The sequence below is a fragment of the Drosophila serrata genome, unplaced genomic scaffold, assembly GCF_035046125.1.
Source record: "Drosophila serrata isolate PLE 108 unplaced genomic scaffold, ASM3504612v1 contig_165, whole genome shotgun sequence".
Taxonomy (NCBI): domain Eukaryota; kingdom Metazoa; phylum Arthropoda; class Insecta; order Diptera; family Drosophilidae; genus Drosophila; species Drosophila serrata.
The window spans coordinates 4,061,201-4,080,193 of NW_028257063.1; the positions used below are offsets into that span (position 1 = coordinate 4,061,201).

At 35.9% G+C, this 18,993-nt stretch overlaps 1 protein-coding gene across 1 annotated transcript; it reads right to left on the minus strand.

The window, feature by feature from the left end:
* Window positions 1–12,437: 12,437 nt before the first annotated feature.
* On the minus strand, window positions 12,438–18,236 carry Cpr47Ef (Cuticular protein 47Ef). Its single transcript, XM_086827302.1, is given in 8 exon segments — window positions 12,438–12,776; window positions 12,842–13,447; window positions 13,771–13,824; window positions 13,943–14,059; window positions 14,131–14,247; window positions 14,312–14,410; window positions 14,473–15,334; window positions 18,048–18,236. Coding segments are annotated over 8 exon segments (2,004 nt in total). The 5' UTR covers window positions 18,063–18,236; the 3' UTR covers window positions 12,438–12,642.
* Between the last annotated feature and the right edge of the window lie 757 nt (window positions 18,237–18,993).

Sequence of the window (18,993 nt, forward strand, 5' to 3'; positions counted from 1 at the left end):
CATTCTTTGAGTCAGTATTTGTCTACATTTTTTACTACTACTTTTTTGACCGATCAAAGTTTAAAAAATGCATAACTTAGCCAAAAACGCTTTAATTTTTATTCGGAAAGAGTTTCTACGTTCTTTGCTATCAGCGCAATAAAACTGCATACTCAGAAATGACTCCTTTACAACGTAAAAATTTTCTGACTTAAATTAGAATACCATTCTTTGAGTCAGTAGTTGTCTACATTTTTTACTACTATTTTTTCGAACGATCAAAGTTTAAAAAATTCATAACTTAGCCAAAAACGCTCCAATTTTAATTCGGAAAGCGTTCCAATGCTAGTTTTTATCAGGTTAAAGAAACTGCATACTCAATTTAACATTTAAAGAGATTCAATTTTTTTCCAATTTTTGGCAATTTTAATGATGTAACCCCTTATAAAATTTTTAAATTTTCGGTGATTTTGAAAAAATATAGATTTTGGCCGGAGACGGCTCAATCGACTCGGCTGATCATGCTGATCAAGAATATATATGGTTTATAGGGTCGGAAATGATTCCTTCATAGCGAAAGAAGCTTCTGACTTAAATTAGAATACCATTCTTTGAGGCAATATTTGTCTACATTTTTTTAAATTTGTCGGACCAATCAAAACTTAAAAAATTCATAACTTAGCCAAAAACGCTTTAATTTTTATTCGGAAAGAGTTTCTACGTTCTTTGCTATCAGCGCAATAAAACTGCATACTCAGAAATGACTCCTTCACAACGTAAAAATTTTCTGACTTAAATTAGAATACCATTCTTTGAGTCAGTATTTGTCTACATTTTTTACTACTATTTTTTTGACCGATCAAAGTTTAAAAAATGCATAACTTAGCCAAAAACGCTTTAATTTTTATTCGGAAAGAGTTTCTACGTTCTTTGCTATCAGCGCAATAAAACTGCATACTCAGAAATGACTCCTTTACAACGTAAAAATTTTCTGACTTAAATTAGAATACCATTCTTTGAGTCAGTAGTTGTCTACATTTTTTACTACTATTTTTTCGAACGATCAAAGTTTAAAAAATTCATAACTTAGCCAAAAACGCTCCAATTTTAATTCGGAAAGCGTTCCAATGCTAGTTTTTATCAGGTTAAAGAAACTGCATACTCAATTTAACATTTAAAGAGATTCAATTTTTTTTCCAATTTTTGGCAATTTTAATGATTTTTAAATTTTCGGTGATTTTGAAAAAATATAGATTTTGGCCGGAGACGGCTCAATCGACTCGGCTGATCATGCTGATCAAGAATATATATGGTTTATAGGGTCGGAAATGATTCCTTCATGCGAAAGAAGCTTCTGACTTAAATTAGAATACCATTCTTTGAGGCAATATTTATCTACATTTTTATACAATTTTTTCGACCAATCAAAGTTTAAAAAATTCATAACTTAGCCAAAAACGCTTTAATTTTTATTCGGAAAGAGTTTCTACGTTCTTTGCTATCAGCGCAATAAAACTGCATACTCAGAAATGACTCCTTCACAACGTAAAAATTTTCTGACTTAAATTAGAATACCATTCTTTGAGTCAGTATTTGTCTACATTTTTTACTACTATTTTTTTGACCGCTCAAAGTTTAAAAAATGCAAAACTTAGCCAAAAACGCTTTAATTTTTATTCGGAAAGAGTTTCTACGTTCTTTGCTATCAGCGCAATAAAACTGCATACTCAGAAATGACTCCTTCACAACGTAAAAATTTTCTGACTTAAATTAGAATACCATTCTTTGAGTCAGTATTTGTCTACATTTTTTACTACTATTTTTTCGACCGATCAAAGTTTAAAAAATTCATAACTTAGCCAAAAACGCTCCAATTTTAATTCGGAAAGCGTTCCAATGCTAGTTTTTATCAGGTTAAAGAAACTGCATACTCAATTTAACATTTAAAGAGATTCAATTTTTTTCCAATTTTTGGCAATTTTAATGATGTAACCCCTTATAAAATTTTTAAATTTTCGGAGATTTTGAAAAAATATAGATTTTGGCCGGAGACGGCTCAATCGACTCGGCTGATCATGCTGATCAAGAATATATATGGTTTATAGGGTCGGAAATGATTCCTTCATAGCGAAAGAAGCTTCTGACTTAAATTAGAATACCATTCTTTGAGTCAGTATTTGTCTACATTTTTTACTACTATTTTTTCGACCGATCAAAGTTTAAAAAATGCATAACTTAGCCAAAAACGCTTTAATTTTTATTCGGAAAGAGTTTCTACATTCTTTGCTATCAGCGCAATAAAACTGCATACTCAGAAATGACTCCTTCACAACGTAAAAATTTTCTGACTTAAATTAGAATACCATTCTTTGAGTCAGTATTTGTCTACATTTTTTACTACTATTTTTTCGACCGATCAAAGTTTAAGAAATGCATAACTTAGCCAAAAACGCTTTAATTTTAATTCGGAAAGCGTTCCAATGCTAGTTTTTATCAGGTTAAAGAAACTGCATACTCAATTTAACATTTAAAGAGATTCAATTTTTTTCCAATTTTTGGCAATTTTAATGATGTAACCCCTTATAAAATTTTTAAATTTTCGGAGATTTTGAAAAAATATAGATTTTGGCCGGAGACGGCTCAATCGACTCGGCTGATCATGCTGATCAAGAATATATATGGTTTATAGGGTCGGAAATGATTCCTTCATAGCGAAAGAAGCTTCTGACTTAAATTAGAATACCATTCTTTGAGGCAATATTTATCTACATTTTTATACAATTTTTTCGACCAATCAAAGTTTAAAAAATTCATAACTTAGCCAAAAACGCTTTAATTTTAATTCGGAAAGAAATTATACGTTGTTTACTATCAGTGTAATAAAACTGCATACTCAGAAATGACTCCTTCACAACGTAAAAATTTTCTGACTTAAATTAGAATACCATTCTTTGAGTCAGTATTTGTCTACATTTTTTACTACTATTTTTTCGACCGATCAAAGTTTAAAAAATGCATAACTTAGCCAAAAACGCTTTAATTTTAATTCGGAAAGAAATTATACGTTGTTTACTATCAGTGTAATAAAACTGCATACTCAGAAATGACTCCTTCACAACGTAAAAATTTGCTGACTTAAATTAGAATACCATTCTTTGAGTCAGTATTTGTCTACATTTTTTACTACTATTTTTTCGACCGATCAAAGTTTAAAAAATTCATAACTTAGCCAAAAACGCTCCAATTTTAATTCGGAAAGCGTTCCAATGCTAGTTTTTATCAGGTTAAAGAAACTGCATACTCAATTTAACATTTAAAGAGATTCAATTTTTTTTCCAATTTTTGGCAATTTTAATGATGTAACCCCTTATAAAATTTTTAAATTTTCGGAGATTTTGAAAAAATATAGATTTTGGCCGGAGACGGCTCAATCGACTCGGCTGATCATGCTGATCAAGAATATATATGGTTTATAGGGTCGGAAATGATTCCTTCATAGCGAAAGAAGCTTCTGACTTAAATTAGAATACCATTCTTTGAGTCAGTATTTGTCTACATTTTTTACTACTATTTTTTCGACCGATCAAAGTTTAAAAAATTCATAACTTAGCCAAAAACGCTTTCATTTTTATTCGGAAAGAGTTTCTACGTTCCTTGCTATCAGCGTAATAAAACTGCATACTCAGAAAAGACTCCTTCACAACGTAAAAATTTTCTGACTTAAATTAGAATACCATTCTTTGAGTCAGTATTTGTCTACATTTTTTACTACTATTTTTTCGACCGATCAAAGTTTAAAAAATGCATAACTTAGCCAAAAACGCTTTAATTTTTATTCGGAAAGAGTTTCTACATTCTTTGCTATCAGCGCAATAAAACTGCATACTCAGAAATGACTCCTTCACAACGTAAAAATTTTCTGACTTAAATTAGAATACCATTCTTTGAGTCAGTATTTGTCTACATTTTTTACTACTATTTTTTTGACCGATCAAAGTTTAAAAAATGCAAAACTTAGCCAAAAACGCTTTAATTTTTATTCGGAAAGAGTTTCTACGTTCTTTGCTATCAGCGCAATAAAACTGCATACTCAGAAATGACTCCTTCACAACGTAAAAATTTTCTGACTTAAATTAGAATACCATTCTTTGAGTCAGTATTTGTCTACATTTTTTACTACTATTTTTTCGACCGATCAAAGTTTAAAAAATTCATAACTTAGCCAAAAACGCTCCAATTTTAATTCGGAAAGCGTTCCAATGCTAGTTTTTATCAGGTTAAAGAAACTGCATACTCAATTTAACATTTAAAGAGATTCAATTTTTTTCCAATTTTTGGCAATTTTAATGATGTAACCCCTTATAAAATTTTTAAATTTTCGGAGATTTTGAAAAAATATAGATTTTGGCCGGAGACGGCTCAATCGACTCGGCTGATCATGCTGATCAAGAATATATATGGTTTATAGGGTCGGAAATGATTCCTTCATAGCGAAAGAAGCTTCTGACTTAAATTAGAATACCATTCTTTGAGTCAGTATTTGTCTACATTTTTTACTACTATTTTTTCGACCGATCAAAGTTTAAAAAATGCATAACTTAGCCAAAAACGCTTTAATTTTTATTCGGAAAGAGTTTCTACATTCTTTGCTATCAGCGCAATAAAACTGCATACTCAGAAATGACTCCTTCACAACGTAAAAATTTTCTGACTTAAATTAGAATACCATTCTTTGAGTCAGTATTTGTCTACATTTTTTACTACTATTTTTTCGACCGATCAAAGTTTAAGAAATGCATAACTTAGCCAAAAACGCTTTAATTTTAATTCGGAAAGCGTTCCAATGCTAGTTTTTATCAGGTTAAAGAAACTGCATACTCAATTTAACATTTAAAGAGATTCAATTTTTTTCCAATTTTTGGCAATTTTAATGATGTAACCCCTTATAAAATTTTTAAATTTTCGGAGATTTTGAAAAAATATAGATTTTGGCCGGAGACGGCTCAATCGACTCGGCTGATCATGCTGATCAAGAATATATATGGTTTATAGGGTCGGAAATGATTCCTTCATAGCGAAAGAAGCTTCTGACTTAAATTAGAATACCATTCTTTGAGGCAATATTTATCTACATTTTTATACAATTTTTTCGACCAATCAAAGTTTAAAAAATTCATAACTTAGCCAAAAACGCTTTAATTTTAATTCGGAAAGAAATTATACGTTGTTTACTATCAGTGTAATAAAACTGCATACTCAGAAATGACTCCTTCACAACGTAAAAATTTTCTGACTTAAATTAGAATACCATTCTTTGAGTCAGTATTTGTCTACATTTTTTACTACTATTTTTTCGACCGATCAAAGTTTAAAAAATGCATAACTTAGCCAAAAACGCTTTAATTTTAATTCGGAAAGAAATTATACGTTGTTTACTATCAGTGTAATAAAACTGCATACTCAGAAATGACTCCTTCACAACGTAAAAATTTTCTGACTTAAATTAGAATACCATTCTTTGAGTCAGTATTTGTCTACATTTTTTACTACTATTTTTTCGACCGATCAAAGTTTAAAAAATTCATAACTTAGCCAAAAACGCTCCAATTTTAATTCGGAAAGCGTTCCAATGCTAGTTTTTATCAGGTTAAAGAAACTGCATACTCAATTTAACATTTAAAGAGATTCAATTTTTTTCCAATTTTTGGCAATTTTAATGATGTAACCCCTTATAAAATTTTTAAATTTTCGGAGATTTTGAAAAAATATAGATTTTGGCCGGAGACGGCTCAATCGACTCGGCTGATCATGCTGATCAAGAATATATATGGTTTATAGGGTCGGAAATGATTCCTTCATAGCGAAAGAAGCTTCTGACTTAAATTAGAATACCATTCTTTGAGTCAGTATTTGTCTACATTTTTTACTACTATTTTTTCGACCGATCAAAGTTTAAAAAATTCATAACTTAGCCAAAAACGCTTTCATTTTTATTCGGAAAGAGTTTCTACGTTCCTTGCTATCAGCGTAATAAAACTGCATACTCAGAAATGACTCCTTCACAACGTAAAAATTTTCTGACTTAAATTAGAATACCATTCTTTGAGTCAGTATTTGTCTACATTTTTTACTACTATTTTTTCGACCGATCAAAGTTTAAAAAATGCATAACTTAGCCAAAAACGCTTTAATTTTTATTCGGAAAGAGTTTCTACATTCTTTGCTATCAGCGCAATAAAACTGCATACTCAGAAATGACTCCTTCACAACGTAAAAATTTTCTGACTTAAATTAGAATACCATTCTTTGAGTCAGTATTTGTCTACATTTTTTACTACTATTTTTTCGACCGATCAAAGTTTAAGAAATGCATAACTTAGCCAAAAACGCTTTAATTTTAATTCGGAAAGCGTTCCAATGCTAGTTTTTATCAGGTTAAAGAAACTGCATACTCAATTTAACATTTAAAGAGATTCAATTTTTTTCCAATTTTTGGCAATTTTAATGATGTAACCCCTTATAAAATTTTTAAATTTTCGGAGATTTTGAAAAAATATAGATTTTGGCCGGAGACGGCTCAATCGACTCGGCTGATCATGCTGATCAAGAATATATATGGTTTATAGGGTCGGAAATGATTCCTTCATGCGAAAGAAGCTTCTGACTTAAATTAGAATACCATTCTTTGAGGCAATATTTATCTACATTTTTATACAATTTTTTCGACCAATCAAAGTTTAAAAAATTCATAACTTAGCCAAAAACGCTTTAATTTTAATTCGGAAAGAAATTATACGTTGTTTACTATCAGTGTAATAAAACTGCATACTCAGAAATGACTCCTTCACAACGTAAAAATTTTCTGACTTAAATTAGAATACCATTCTTTGAGTCAGTATTTGTCTACATTTTTTACTACTATTTTTTCGACCGATCAAAGTTTAAAAAATGCATAACTTAGCCAAAAACGCTTTAATTTTAATTCGGAAAGAAATTATACGTTGTTTACTATCAGTGTAATAAAACTGCATACTCAGAAATGACTCCTTCACAACGTAAAAATTTGCTGACTTAAATTAGAATACCATTCTTTGAGTCAGTATTTGTCTACATTTTTTACTACTATTTTTTCGACCGATCAAAGTTTAAAAAATTCATAACTTAGCCAAAAACGCTCCAATTTTAATTCGGAAAGCGTTCCAATGCTAGTTTTTATCAGGTTAAAGAAACTGCATACTCAATTTAACATTTAAAGAGATTCAATTTTTTTCCAATTTTTGGCAATTTTAATGATGTAACCCCTTATAAAATTTTTAAATTTTCGGAGATTTTGAAAAAATATAGATTTTGGCCGGAGACGGCTCAATCGACTCGGCTGATCATGCTGATCAAGAATATATATGGTTTATAGGGTCGGAAATGATTCCTTCATAGCGAAAGAAGCTTCTGACTTAAATTAGAATACCATTCTTTGAGTCAGTATTTGTCTACATTTTTTACTACTATTTTTTCGACCGATCAAAGTTTAAAAAATTCATAACTTAGCCAAAAACGCTTTCATTTTTATTCGGAAAGAGTTTCTACGTTCCTTGCTATCAGCGTAATAAAACTGCATACTCAGAAATGACTCCTTCACAACGTAAAAATTTTCTGACTTAAATTAGAATACCATTCTTTGAGTCAGTATTTGTCTACATTTTTTACTACTATTTTTTCGACCGATCAAAGTTTAAAAAATGCATAACTTAGCCAAAAACGCTTTAATTTTTATTCGGAAAGAGTTTCTACATTCTTTGCTATCAGCGCAATAAAACTGCATACTCAGAAATGACTCCTTCACAACGTAAAAATTTTCTGACTTAAATTAGAATACCATTCTTTGAGTCAGTATTTGTCTACATTTTTTACTACTATTTTTTCGACCGATTAAAGTTTAAAAAATGCATAACTTAGCCAAAAACGCTTTAATTTTAATTCGGAAAGAAATTATACGTTGTTTACTATCAGTGTAATAAAACTGCATACTCAGAAATGACTCCTTCACAACGTAAAAATTTTCTGACTTAAATTAGAATACCATTCTTTGAGTCAGTATTTGTCTACATTTTTTACTACTATTTTTTCGACCGATCAAAGTTTAAAAAATTCATAACTTAGCCAAAAACGCTTTAATTTTTATTCGGAAAGAGTTTCTACATTCTTTGCTATCAGCGCAATAAAACTGCATACTCAGAAATGACTCCTTCACAACGTAAAAATTTGCTGACTTAAATTAGAATACCATTCTTTGAGTCAGTATTTGTCTACATTTTTTACTACTATTTTTTCGACCGATCAAAGTTTAAAAAATTCATAACTTAGCCAAAAACGCTCCAATTTTAATTCGGAAAGCGTTCCAATGCTAGTTTTTATCAGGTTAAAGAAACTGCATACTCAATTTAACATTTAAAGAGATTCAATTTTTTTCCAATTTTTGGCAATTTTAATGATGTAACCCCTTATAAAATTTTTAAATTTTCGGAGATTTTGAAAAAATATAGATTTTGGCCGGAGACGGCTCAATCGACTCGGCTGATCATGCTGATCAAGAATATATATGGTTTATAGGGTCGGAAATGATTCCTTCATAGCGAAAGAAGCTTCTGACTTAAATTAGAATACCATTCTTTGAGTCAGTATTTGTCTACATTTTTTACTACTATTTTTTCGACCGATCAAAGTTTAAAAAATTCATAACTTAGCCAAAAACGCTCCAATTTTAATTCGGAAAGCGTTCCAATGCTAGTTTTTATCAGGTTAAAGAAACTGCATACTCAATTTAACATTTAAAGAGATTCAATTTTTTTCCAATTTTTGGCAATTTTAATGATGTAACCCCTTATAAAATTTTTAAATTTTCGGAGATTTTGAAAAAATATAGATTTTGGCCGGAGACGGCTCAATCGACTCGGCTGATCATGCTGATCAAGAATATATATGGTTTATAGGGTCGGAAATGATTCCTTCATAGCGAAAGAAGCTTCTGACTTAAATTAGAATACCATTCTTTGAGTCAGTATTTGTCTACATTTTTTACTACTATTTTTTCGACCGATCAAAGTTTAAAAAATTCATAACTTAGCCAAAAACGCTCCAATTTTAATTCGGAAAGCGTTCCAATGCTAGTTTTTATCAGGTTAAAGAAACTGCATACTCAATTTAACATTTAAAGAGATTCAATTTTTTTCCAATTTTTGGCAATTTTAATGATGTAACCCCTTATAAAATTTTTAAATTTTCGGAGATTTTGAAAAAATATAGATTTTGGCCGGAGACGGCTCAATCGACTCGGCTGATCACGCTGATCAAGAATATATATGGTTTATAGGGTCGAAAATGATTCCTTCATAGCGAAAGAAGCTTCTGACTTAAATTAGAATACCATTCTTTGAGGCAATATTTATCTACATTTTTATACAATTTTTTCGACCAATCAAAGTTTAAAAAATTCATAACTTAGCCAAAAACGCTTTAATTTTTATTCGGAAAGAGTTTCTACGTTCCTTGCTATCAGCGTAATAAAACTGCATACTCAGAAATGACTCCTTCACAACGTAAAAATTTTCTGACTTAAATTAGAATACCATTCTTTGAGTCAGTATTTGTCTACATTTTTTACTACTATTTTTTCGACCGATCAAAGTTTAAAAAATGCATAACTTAGCCAAAAACGCTTTAATTTTAATTCGGAAAGAAATTATACGTTGTTTACTATCAGTGTAATAAAACTGCATACTCAGAAATGACTCCTTCACAACGTAAAAATTTGCTGACTTAAATTAGAATACCATTCTTTGAGTCAGTATTTGTCTACATTTTTTACTACTATTTTTTCGACCGATCAAAGTTTAAAAAATTCATAACTTAGCCAAAAACGCTCCAATTTTAATTCGGAAAGCGTTCCAATGCTAGTTTTTATCAGGTTAAAGAAACTGCATACTCAATTTAACATTTAAAGAGATTCAATTTTTTTCCAATTTTTGGCAATTTTAATGATGTAACCCCTTATAAAATTTTTAAATTTTCGGAGATTTTGAAAAAATATAGATTTTGGCCGGAGACGGCTCAATCGACTCGGCTGATCATGCTGATCAAGAATATATATGGTTTATAGGGTCGGAAATGATTCCTTCATAGCGAAAGAAGCTTCTGACTTAAATTAGAATACCATTCTTTGAGGCAATATTTATCTACATTTTTATACATTTTTTTCGACCAATCAAAGTTTAAAAAATTCATAACTTAGCCAAAAACGCTTTAATTTTAATTCGGAAAGAAATTATACGTTGTTTACTATCAGTGCAATAAAACTGCATACTCAGAAATGACTCCTTCACAACGTAAAAATTTTCTGACTTAAATTAGAATACCATTCTTTGAGTCAGTATTTGTCTACATTTTTTACTACTATTTTTTCGACCGATCAAAGTTTAAAAAATTCATAACTTAGCCAAAAACGCTCCAATTTTAATTCGTTAAGCGTTCCAATGCTAGTTTTTATCAGGTTAAAGAAACTGCATACTCAATTTAACATTTAAAGAGATTCAATTTTTTTCCAATTTTTGGCAATTTTAATGATGTAACCCCTTATAAAATTTTTAAATTTTCGGAGATTTTGAAAAAATATAGATTTTGGCCGGAGACGGCTCAATCGACTCGGCTGATCATGCTGATCAAGAATATATATGGTTTATAGGGTCGGAAATGATTCCTTCATAGCGAAAGAAGCTTCTGACTTAAATTAGAATACCATTCATTGAGTCAATATTTGTCTACATTTTTTAAAATTTGTCGGACCAATCAAAACTTAAAAAATTCATAACTTAGCCAAAAACGCTTTAATTTTTATTCGGAAAGAGTTTCTACGTTTTTTACTATCAGCGTAATAAAACTGCATACTCAGAAATGACTCCTTCACAACGTAAAAATTTTCTGACTTAAATTAAAATACCATTCTTTGAGTCAGTATTTGTCTACATTTTTTACTACTATTTTTTCGACCGATCAAAGTTTAAAAAATGCATAACTTGGCCAAAAACGCTTTAATTTTTATTCGGAAAGAAATTATACGTTGTTTACTATCAGTGCAATAAAACTGCATACTCAGAAATGACTCCTTTACAACGTAAAAATTTTCTGACTTAAATTAGAATACCATTCTTTGAGTCAGTATTTGTCTACATTTTTTACTACTATTTTTTTGACCGATTAAAGTTTAAAAAATGCATAACTTAGCCAAAAACGCTTTAATTTTAATTCGGAAAGAAATTATACGTTGTTTACTATCAGTGTAATAAAACTGCATACTCAGAAATGAGTCTCTTACAGCGAACAAATTTTCTGACTTAAATTAGAATACCATTCTTTGAGTCAGTATTTATCTACATTTTTTACTACTATTTTTTTGACCGATCAAAGTTTAAAAAATGCATAACTTGGCCAAAAACGCTTTAATTTTTATTCGGAAAGAAATTATACGTTGTTTACTATCAGTGCAATAAAACTGCATACTCAGAAATGACTCCTTTACAACGTAAAAATTTTCTGACTTAAATTAGAATACCATTCTTTGAGTCAGTATTTGTCTACATTTTTTACTACTATTTTTTCGACCGATCAAAGTTTAAAAAATTCATAACTTAGCCAAAAACGCTCCAATTTTAATTCGTTAAGCGTTCCAATGCTAGTTTTTATCAGGTTAAAGAAACTGCATACTCAATTTAACATTTAAAGAGATTCAATTTTTTTCCAATTTTTGGCAATTTTAATGATGTAACCCCTTATAAAATTTTTAAATTTTCGGAGATTTTGAAAAAATATAAATTTTGGCCGGAGACGGCTCAATCGACTCGGCTGATCATGCTGATCAAGAATATATATGGTTTATAGGGTCGGAAATGATTCCTTCATAGCGAAAGAAGCTTCTGACTTAAATTAGAATACCATTCTTTGAGGCAATATTTATCTACATTTTTATACAATTTTTTCGACCAATCAAAGTTTAAAAAATTCATAACTTAGCCAAAAACGCTTTAATTTTTATTCGGAAAGAGTTTCTACGTTCCTTGCTATCAGCGTAATAAAACTGCATACTCAGAAATGACTCTTTCACAACGTACAAATTTTCTAACTAAAATTAAAATACCATTCTTTGAGTCAATATTTGAAATTAATGCTTTGTTGGTTTAGTTATGAGATTTTTAAATTTTTTATATTTAGATAAATTGTAAATCAGTACTTTGTAATGCGGTGAAGCAGTCATTAGCTCCTTCTAAGCTTCTGACCGAAATTATTATTCTCTGCAATGGTATAGAAATGAGAATATTTCAGGTCCCACAAAAATCCAGCTATTTCCAAAGTCTTGTATGCATATTCCGATTCGCTGTTGAAATCCAAACCATTTTAAAATATGACCACTATTTTGTGGTTTGTATTCAAGATTCGTTTATATCGATAGAAGAACGCTCACACATTGTCAAGAACAAAAGGAAGAAGGCTTACATAAATAAGTTAACCAGTTTTTTTGGGCGAAAGAAAGAGTATTTTTTTGGGCAGCTTGCATTGCTCTGAGGTTTCATCGATCCGAGGGATTTGAAGTTGTCTTCCTTGGACTCGCGTCTGGGATTAGTAGCTATAGCCTGTCTGAGGGTTGAACTCGCCGTTGCCGCGGCCAGCTCCCGGAGCTCCCGGCGCTGGTGGAATGTACTGAGATCCTGGTGCACCTGGTGCACCGGGTGCTCCTGGCCTTCCTGGAGAGCCTGTAAATAAAATCAAGATTGAAAAAATGGCAGCAAAGAAGGGAATCAATTCATGGTTAACTTACCAGGACCTCCTGGGCCTCCCGGACCACCTGGCGCACCTCCTCTTCCTGCTCCGCCACCAAATCCGCCAGCACCTCCTGCACCGCCGCCACCAAAGCCTCCTGGGCCACCCGGACCTCCGGGACCACCTGGCGCGCCTCCCCGTCCTGCGCCGCCGCCGTATCCGCCAGCACCTGCTCCAGCGGCACCACCGAAGCCTCCTGGGCCACCTGGACCTCCGGGACCACCTGGTGCGCCACCTCGTCCTGCGCCACCACCATATCCTCCTGCACCGCCTGCTCCACCTCCCGCACCATAGCCACCCGGACCGCCTGGGCCACCCGGACCTCCAGGGCTTCCGGGACCTCCAGGAGCACCCCCTCTACCTGGACCGCCAAAGCCGCCCGGGCCACCTGGACCACCTGGAGCACCACCAGCTGGGGGAGGAACGTACTGATTGCCTCCTGGGAATCCTGGACGCCCTGCCCCTCCTGGTCCACCAGGACCTCCTGGACCACCTGGCGCGCCGCCTCGTCCTGCGCCGCCACCGTATCCACCTGCACCGCCAGCTCCTCCGCCGCCACCGAATCCGCCTGGGCCGCCGGGTCCGCCCGGACTTCCAGGCGATCCTGAAAAGATTTGTTCGACGTCTTAATCTGTTATTTAAGTCTATAAAACATTACGGATTAGTGAATGGGCTTTAGGGTAACGGCATCTGGTTACAATTTATAATTTATGGAATTCATTTAGTAGATCGTGGGAAGATGGGTAGACAATGGCCTTACCTATACGAAAATAATATGTTAAACAAACTTGAAAAGCGTGGGAGTAACCCAGGAGTATGTGGGCGAGGAGATTCATTTCATCTTCCCACACAATCTTCCCATAAAGATCACATTGCTTGGATCTTAAGCCGCCAATTTAAACTTGAGAAACTATTCTAATTACTAACCTGGTCCACCTCGACCTCCGCCGCCTCCATATCCACCGGGACTACCTGGAGATCCTGGAAATATTATATATACATTATTAATTATCCTGCTCAATAAAAAACATTCTGAAGATATAAAAAAACATTTTTAATGCGGTTTTTTTTAGGGATTGAGAAATCTTTTTGAGCTTACCGGGTCCACCTGGGCCTCCCGGTGCTCCACCGCGACCTGCACCACCTCCATATCCTCCCCCACCGCCTGCTCCACCACCTGCGCCGCCTCCAAATCCTCCCGGCCCACCTGGGCTTCCTGGCGATCCTGTGATAATTTGATCAATAATTCATATTGTTAAGGTCAATAAAAAGAGCGCTATTACTCACCTGGACCACCGGGGCCACCTGGCCCGCCACCTCGACCTGCACCACCTCCATATCCTCCCCCACCGCCTGCTCCACCTCCTGGGCCGCCCCCAAAGCCGCCTGGTCCACCAGGTCCGCCTGCGAAGGAAATTGTTCAATTGAAAATATCATTGAGTTTAAGAAAAGGAACACCATTACTCACCTGGACCTCCTGACCCGCCACCTCGTCCTCCACCGCCTCCGTATCCTGAGCCTCCGCCGCCTCCAAAGCCTCCTGGCCCACCTGGGCCTCCGGGAGATCCTATGATTAAAATGAACCAATGGATAATCAGTTAAAGGTCAAGATAAGCAGTAGAGCTTTACCTGGCCCACCAGGACCACCTGGACCACCACCACGCCCGCCGCCGCCGCCGCCTCCGTATCCTCCCCCACCGCCTCCTCCACCTGCTCCACCGCCGTATCCTCCTGAACCGCCCGCTCCACCTCCTCCTAAACCATGAAATTGTATATAATTAAATAAATACAAAAGTTTTTGGAATAATTACTCACCATGACCGCCGCTAAAGCCACCGCCTGGCAGAATATTGATGCCCTGGGCGGCCAGGGATTTGGCTATCGCCTCCGGAATGGGCGGGGGAGTTGGAAGTGCCGAGCCCGAGGGCACGAAGCCGTTCTCATCCGCCGTGTACATGATCTCAACGAGCTCGCCCTCGGGATTCGTATACGAATAGGAACCCATCACGGAGGGTATCTCGTTCTCCGACCCCTTATTCTTTACGGTGCCCTCCTCCTGGGCCTTGATTCCATTGCCAGTCTCGTAACTGAATCGATAGTTGCCATCGCCGTCGTTCTCATTCACAAACGACAGGATGGGAATGGGTGGTCCGCCGGCTGGAGGTCCACCAGCCGGAGCATTGGGTCGGGGAAGGGGAACTGGACGTGGGCCGGCTCCGCCTCCAGGAGCAATGGGTTGACCATTGGCAAAGCCACCCAAGCCGTTATTACCGCCGCCGCCAAAGCCGCCTCCTCCCGCTCCACCGCCAAAGCCTCCTCCAGCAGCTCCACCACCTGCTCCGCCGCCAAAGCCTCCACCAAAACCACCTCCTGGTCCCTGCAGTCCCGCTCCTGGACTGCCGCCCGCACTGGCCGCACTGGCAGGTGGCGGTAGGTATTTGTTATCCAGCTTCGCGGCCTGCGTCAACGCCAGCGTCGTGATCAGCAGGGCCTGGAAGAGATCAGAGGATGGGATGTGGGTAAGGCAACAAATTTATGCATGGTAAGTGGAAAGTTCATCGCGATGCACGCTTTCAACTTGGCCTGGAGGAACACACCAACCGTGATTAATGTGCAAAATGTAGAATCAACAAATTGTGTAATATACATTGGTTTTATCTATTGGGTATAGGATAAATCTTTAAAGCTTATAAAAAATTCAACAACCAATTTAATGAAATTTATGAGCTGTTATTTATGAAAACAATAAAAATTTAATGAATGGAAACTACTCATTCACGAATGATAATAAAAATATGTTTGATTATTCCGTGGGATTTTAAAGTTTTAAGTCTGTATTCTAGGAAACTGAGAGGATTATTCAGTTATAATTATAATTTTGGTAAATATAAGCAAAATTCTTCACGATGTTGTAAGTCCCAGACCTCTTTCTTTGTTGATTTTATGTGGCCATACAATAGCTTAAATAATTACATTTGTTCAAGTTACGTCAAGTTAACATCACTTTTAAGTGCCTAAAAATTAATTAACACCTTTTTTAAGAAGTTAAAGAACTCATGAATGTGGAGAATGGAATGCAATACAAGAAGCTAGAGAGGATGCGACCTCGAACCAGGTCAAGAGTGTGGCCAAAATGTCGGCCATTTCATTTCATCAATGAATCGCACCCATTGACATCGCCAACCGCTCACGTTTTCCATTTTCCATTGTTGCAAATGGCCCATTAAGGCAGCTAATACCTAGACTATCGAATGACTATATCAAGCTCCTCATCGACAACGACGAACTCTGATATTTATGGACTTCTTGTTAGACAGAAGATGTCTGCCGCTTCGAGCAACCAAAGAAGAAGATGCAGCAGCAACAGAAGCAGCAACATGCAGCAGCAACAGCAGCAGCAACATGCAGCGTGTGAACAATCGCTAGAGACTGCCCAGGCTAGCTGGGAAGGTTAAGTAAACGGAACGGATTGGCTGGGAGCTGGGGCAGCTCCGTCGTCAGCGAGTGTCAAGTTGAAGTTTAAACCGTTTACGGACTCCCCTGAACGGCTCCATCAACTGACGATGAGCTCACTTGTCGCCGATTGTCGCACACCTGAATAATGCAATTCTCCGAATTATATGAGAATTCTGACATTTGCCACCAGACTGACTCATCTCCGTGGAGCATGGAGTTTGAAGTATGATGCCACATGCAACCAACGCCTGCCCCTACAGACTCTTTGGGGATTTCGTGACCGGCGAGCAGACATCTTCGACAGTATTTCGCAACTGCTAAATTATAATTGCGGTAATTGCAAATGGGCTGCCAATTGGGTCGCCCCACTGCCAAGACTGCTTCCATTTCCATTTTCCATTTCCATTACGACGGCGATGATCTGCTTTGGAGGCGGTACGGACACGACCGATACTTGGGCAACTTTGCGTGCCAGCAGCCATCGGTATCGTCTCCTCATCCTCCTCCATCTGGGATTGCCAATGGCCTTTTAATTTATGCGTTAGTTGATCTTTTCCAAGACAATCGGATATGCTAAGTGCGATGGGGAAATCCTTCCTTTGCTGGGCTCAACACACTCCCTGCGGCAAGTCAATTAATTTATCGCGATCTTTAATGAATTGGTTGAGTATTAAGTGGCTATAGCTTGGAGTTGATTTGTTGCAACAAATTAATCTTCTTTTTTAATTTATTAAATTAAAGCTCCGAAAAGTTTAATTCCCGATAGATATAGAATTGATATTTATAGACATTTTAAAATGGCATATTTTCGAAAAATACAAATCTAAAAAACGCAGAACTCGATTAAAAAAGCATTAATTTTAATTCGGAAAGCTTCCCTATGTTAGTTTTATTCAGGTTAACAAATCTGCATATCCATTTCAAATTGAAAAAAATCTAAATTTTCGCCCAATTTTGACAATTTTAATGATCCCTTATCTTTTTTGAAAAAGTCGAAAAAAAAATTTGTTTCTTTAAAATATACATAGATTGAACCGCCTTTTAATGCTGATCAAGAATATATATGCTTTATGGGATCGGAAATGACTCATTTACAAGTTACAAGCTTCTGACTAAAATTATAATCAATTTTTGAGGCGATATTTGTCCATATATTTAACTTACATTTTTTACTCAAAATCAAAGTTTAAAATTTCAGACCTAAGCCAAAAAATCTTTAATTTCAATTCGGACAGCTTTCCTATGCTTCTTCTTAATTGGTTAACAAATCTGTATACTCACTTAAAAACCTCAACATTTTACGAATTTTTGAAAATTTTAACGATGTAACTAACCCCTTATCGTTTTTTGAAAAAATCGAAAAAATTAAAAACAAAATTGTTTCTCTAAAATATAGCTAGATCAGCTATCGATGCTGATCAAGAATATATATGATTTATGGGGTCGGAAATGACTTCTTCATGGCATAACAAGTATCTGACTTTAATTATAATTCCCTGCAAGGATATAAAAGAAGTCTATTGCTCTATTTAAGGGGATTTAAATTCACATTAGATTATTTATTATTTAAAGTATCAGCTTACTACGTATTTAATTCATTCTACATAAAGAATATATTTTTAGAAGCTATTTTTTGTAATTCAAAGACTATTTTCTGAGCTTGAACGCGTTAAATTTTAATCAAATTCTTTAAAGATCTTCCTAGACCTTGTACTTTTCTTAGAATTTCTTGTAACCACTGAACTTACCCACTTAGGAGCCATCTCTGTTACTCTTTTGCGTTAGTATTCCAAGTTATATTTTGCTGAGGAATCCTTGCCACGGTCCTTGTCACAAATCAAAACGAAACGAACGAAACCACGCGAGTCCTGGCTGGGAACTCTGATGTGCCACCGCGTGTGATGTGGCTCCTCGATTGTCACAGTACTATTGTGCCGATCGCAGCCTGGGTTCTCCAGCTTTTATACTTGGTTTCGGCTCCAAATGCAATCAAATGGAATGGAATGAGCTCTAGCTCTGGCCGAATCCGAAGCCGGAGCTTGCAGCTCCGAGCTTGGCGCTGCTGAGCGAGTGCTGAGATTTTGATACTTTATGGCATTTATTGCGAATCGTGTGCAGCTGTGTTGGGGCAAAAACAATTGCCAGCCCAAGGGAGGAGGAGAAGAATAACCGACGAGGAGGAGGAGGAGGAGGAGCTGCATAGGTTCGCCCCATTGTCTCAACAACTGCATTGGCATCGGCATCGGCCACGGCATCGGCGGCATCTCGTTTACCCAATGTACCTTGTCTCGTTAAACAAACGCTCTCAGCCACATCTCTCCCGAGTTGGTAAAAATTAGCAAGTTGCCGCCGCTTGCCGCTCGTAAATTGAAATCCAATCGAAACGCTCAACGCTCGAGCGCATCATTCAGCTGCTGCTGGTGCAGATTCATCTCCATTGAATGGCACGTTTGGGAAACAATCTCGCTTGGCGCTAAGAATCGCATATAGAAATGCAGTCTGGCCCAGACGGATGTCCATAAATCCGGACCGTGGCGGCTCTTTCACAGGGCCGAGGCCCAGGTCCAGTCCAGGTGACCTTTCACCTAACGATTGAGTGGAAAACTGGTAATAAATACCACTTACTATCGACACCCTCTGGGCATTGCGCAAAACAAGTTGCTCCACTTGACGGCAAAGCATCCAACCACAGCC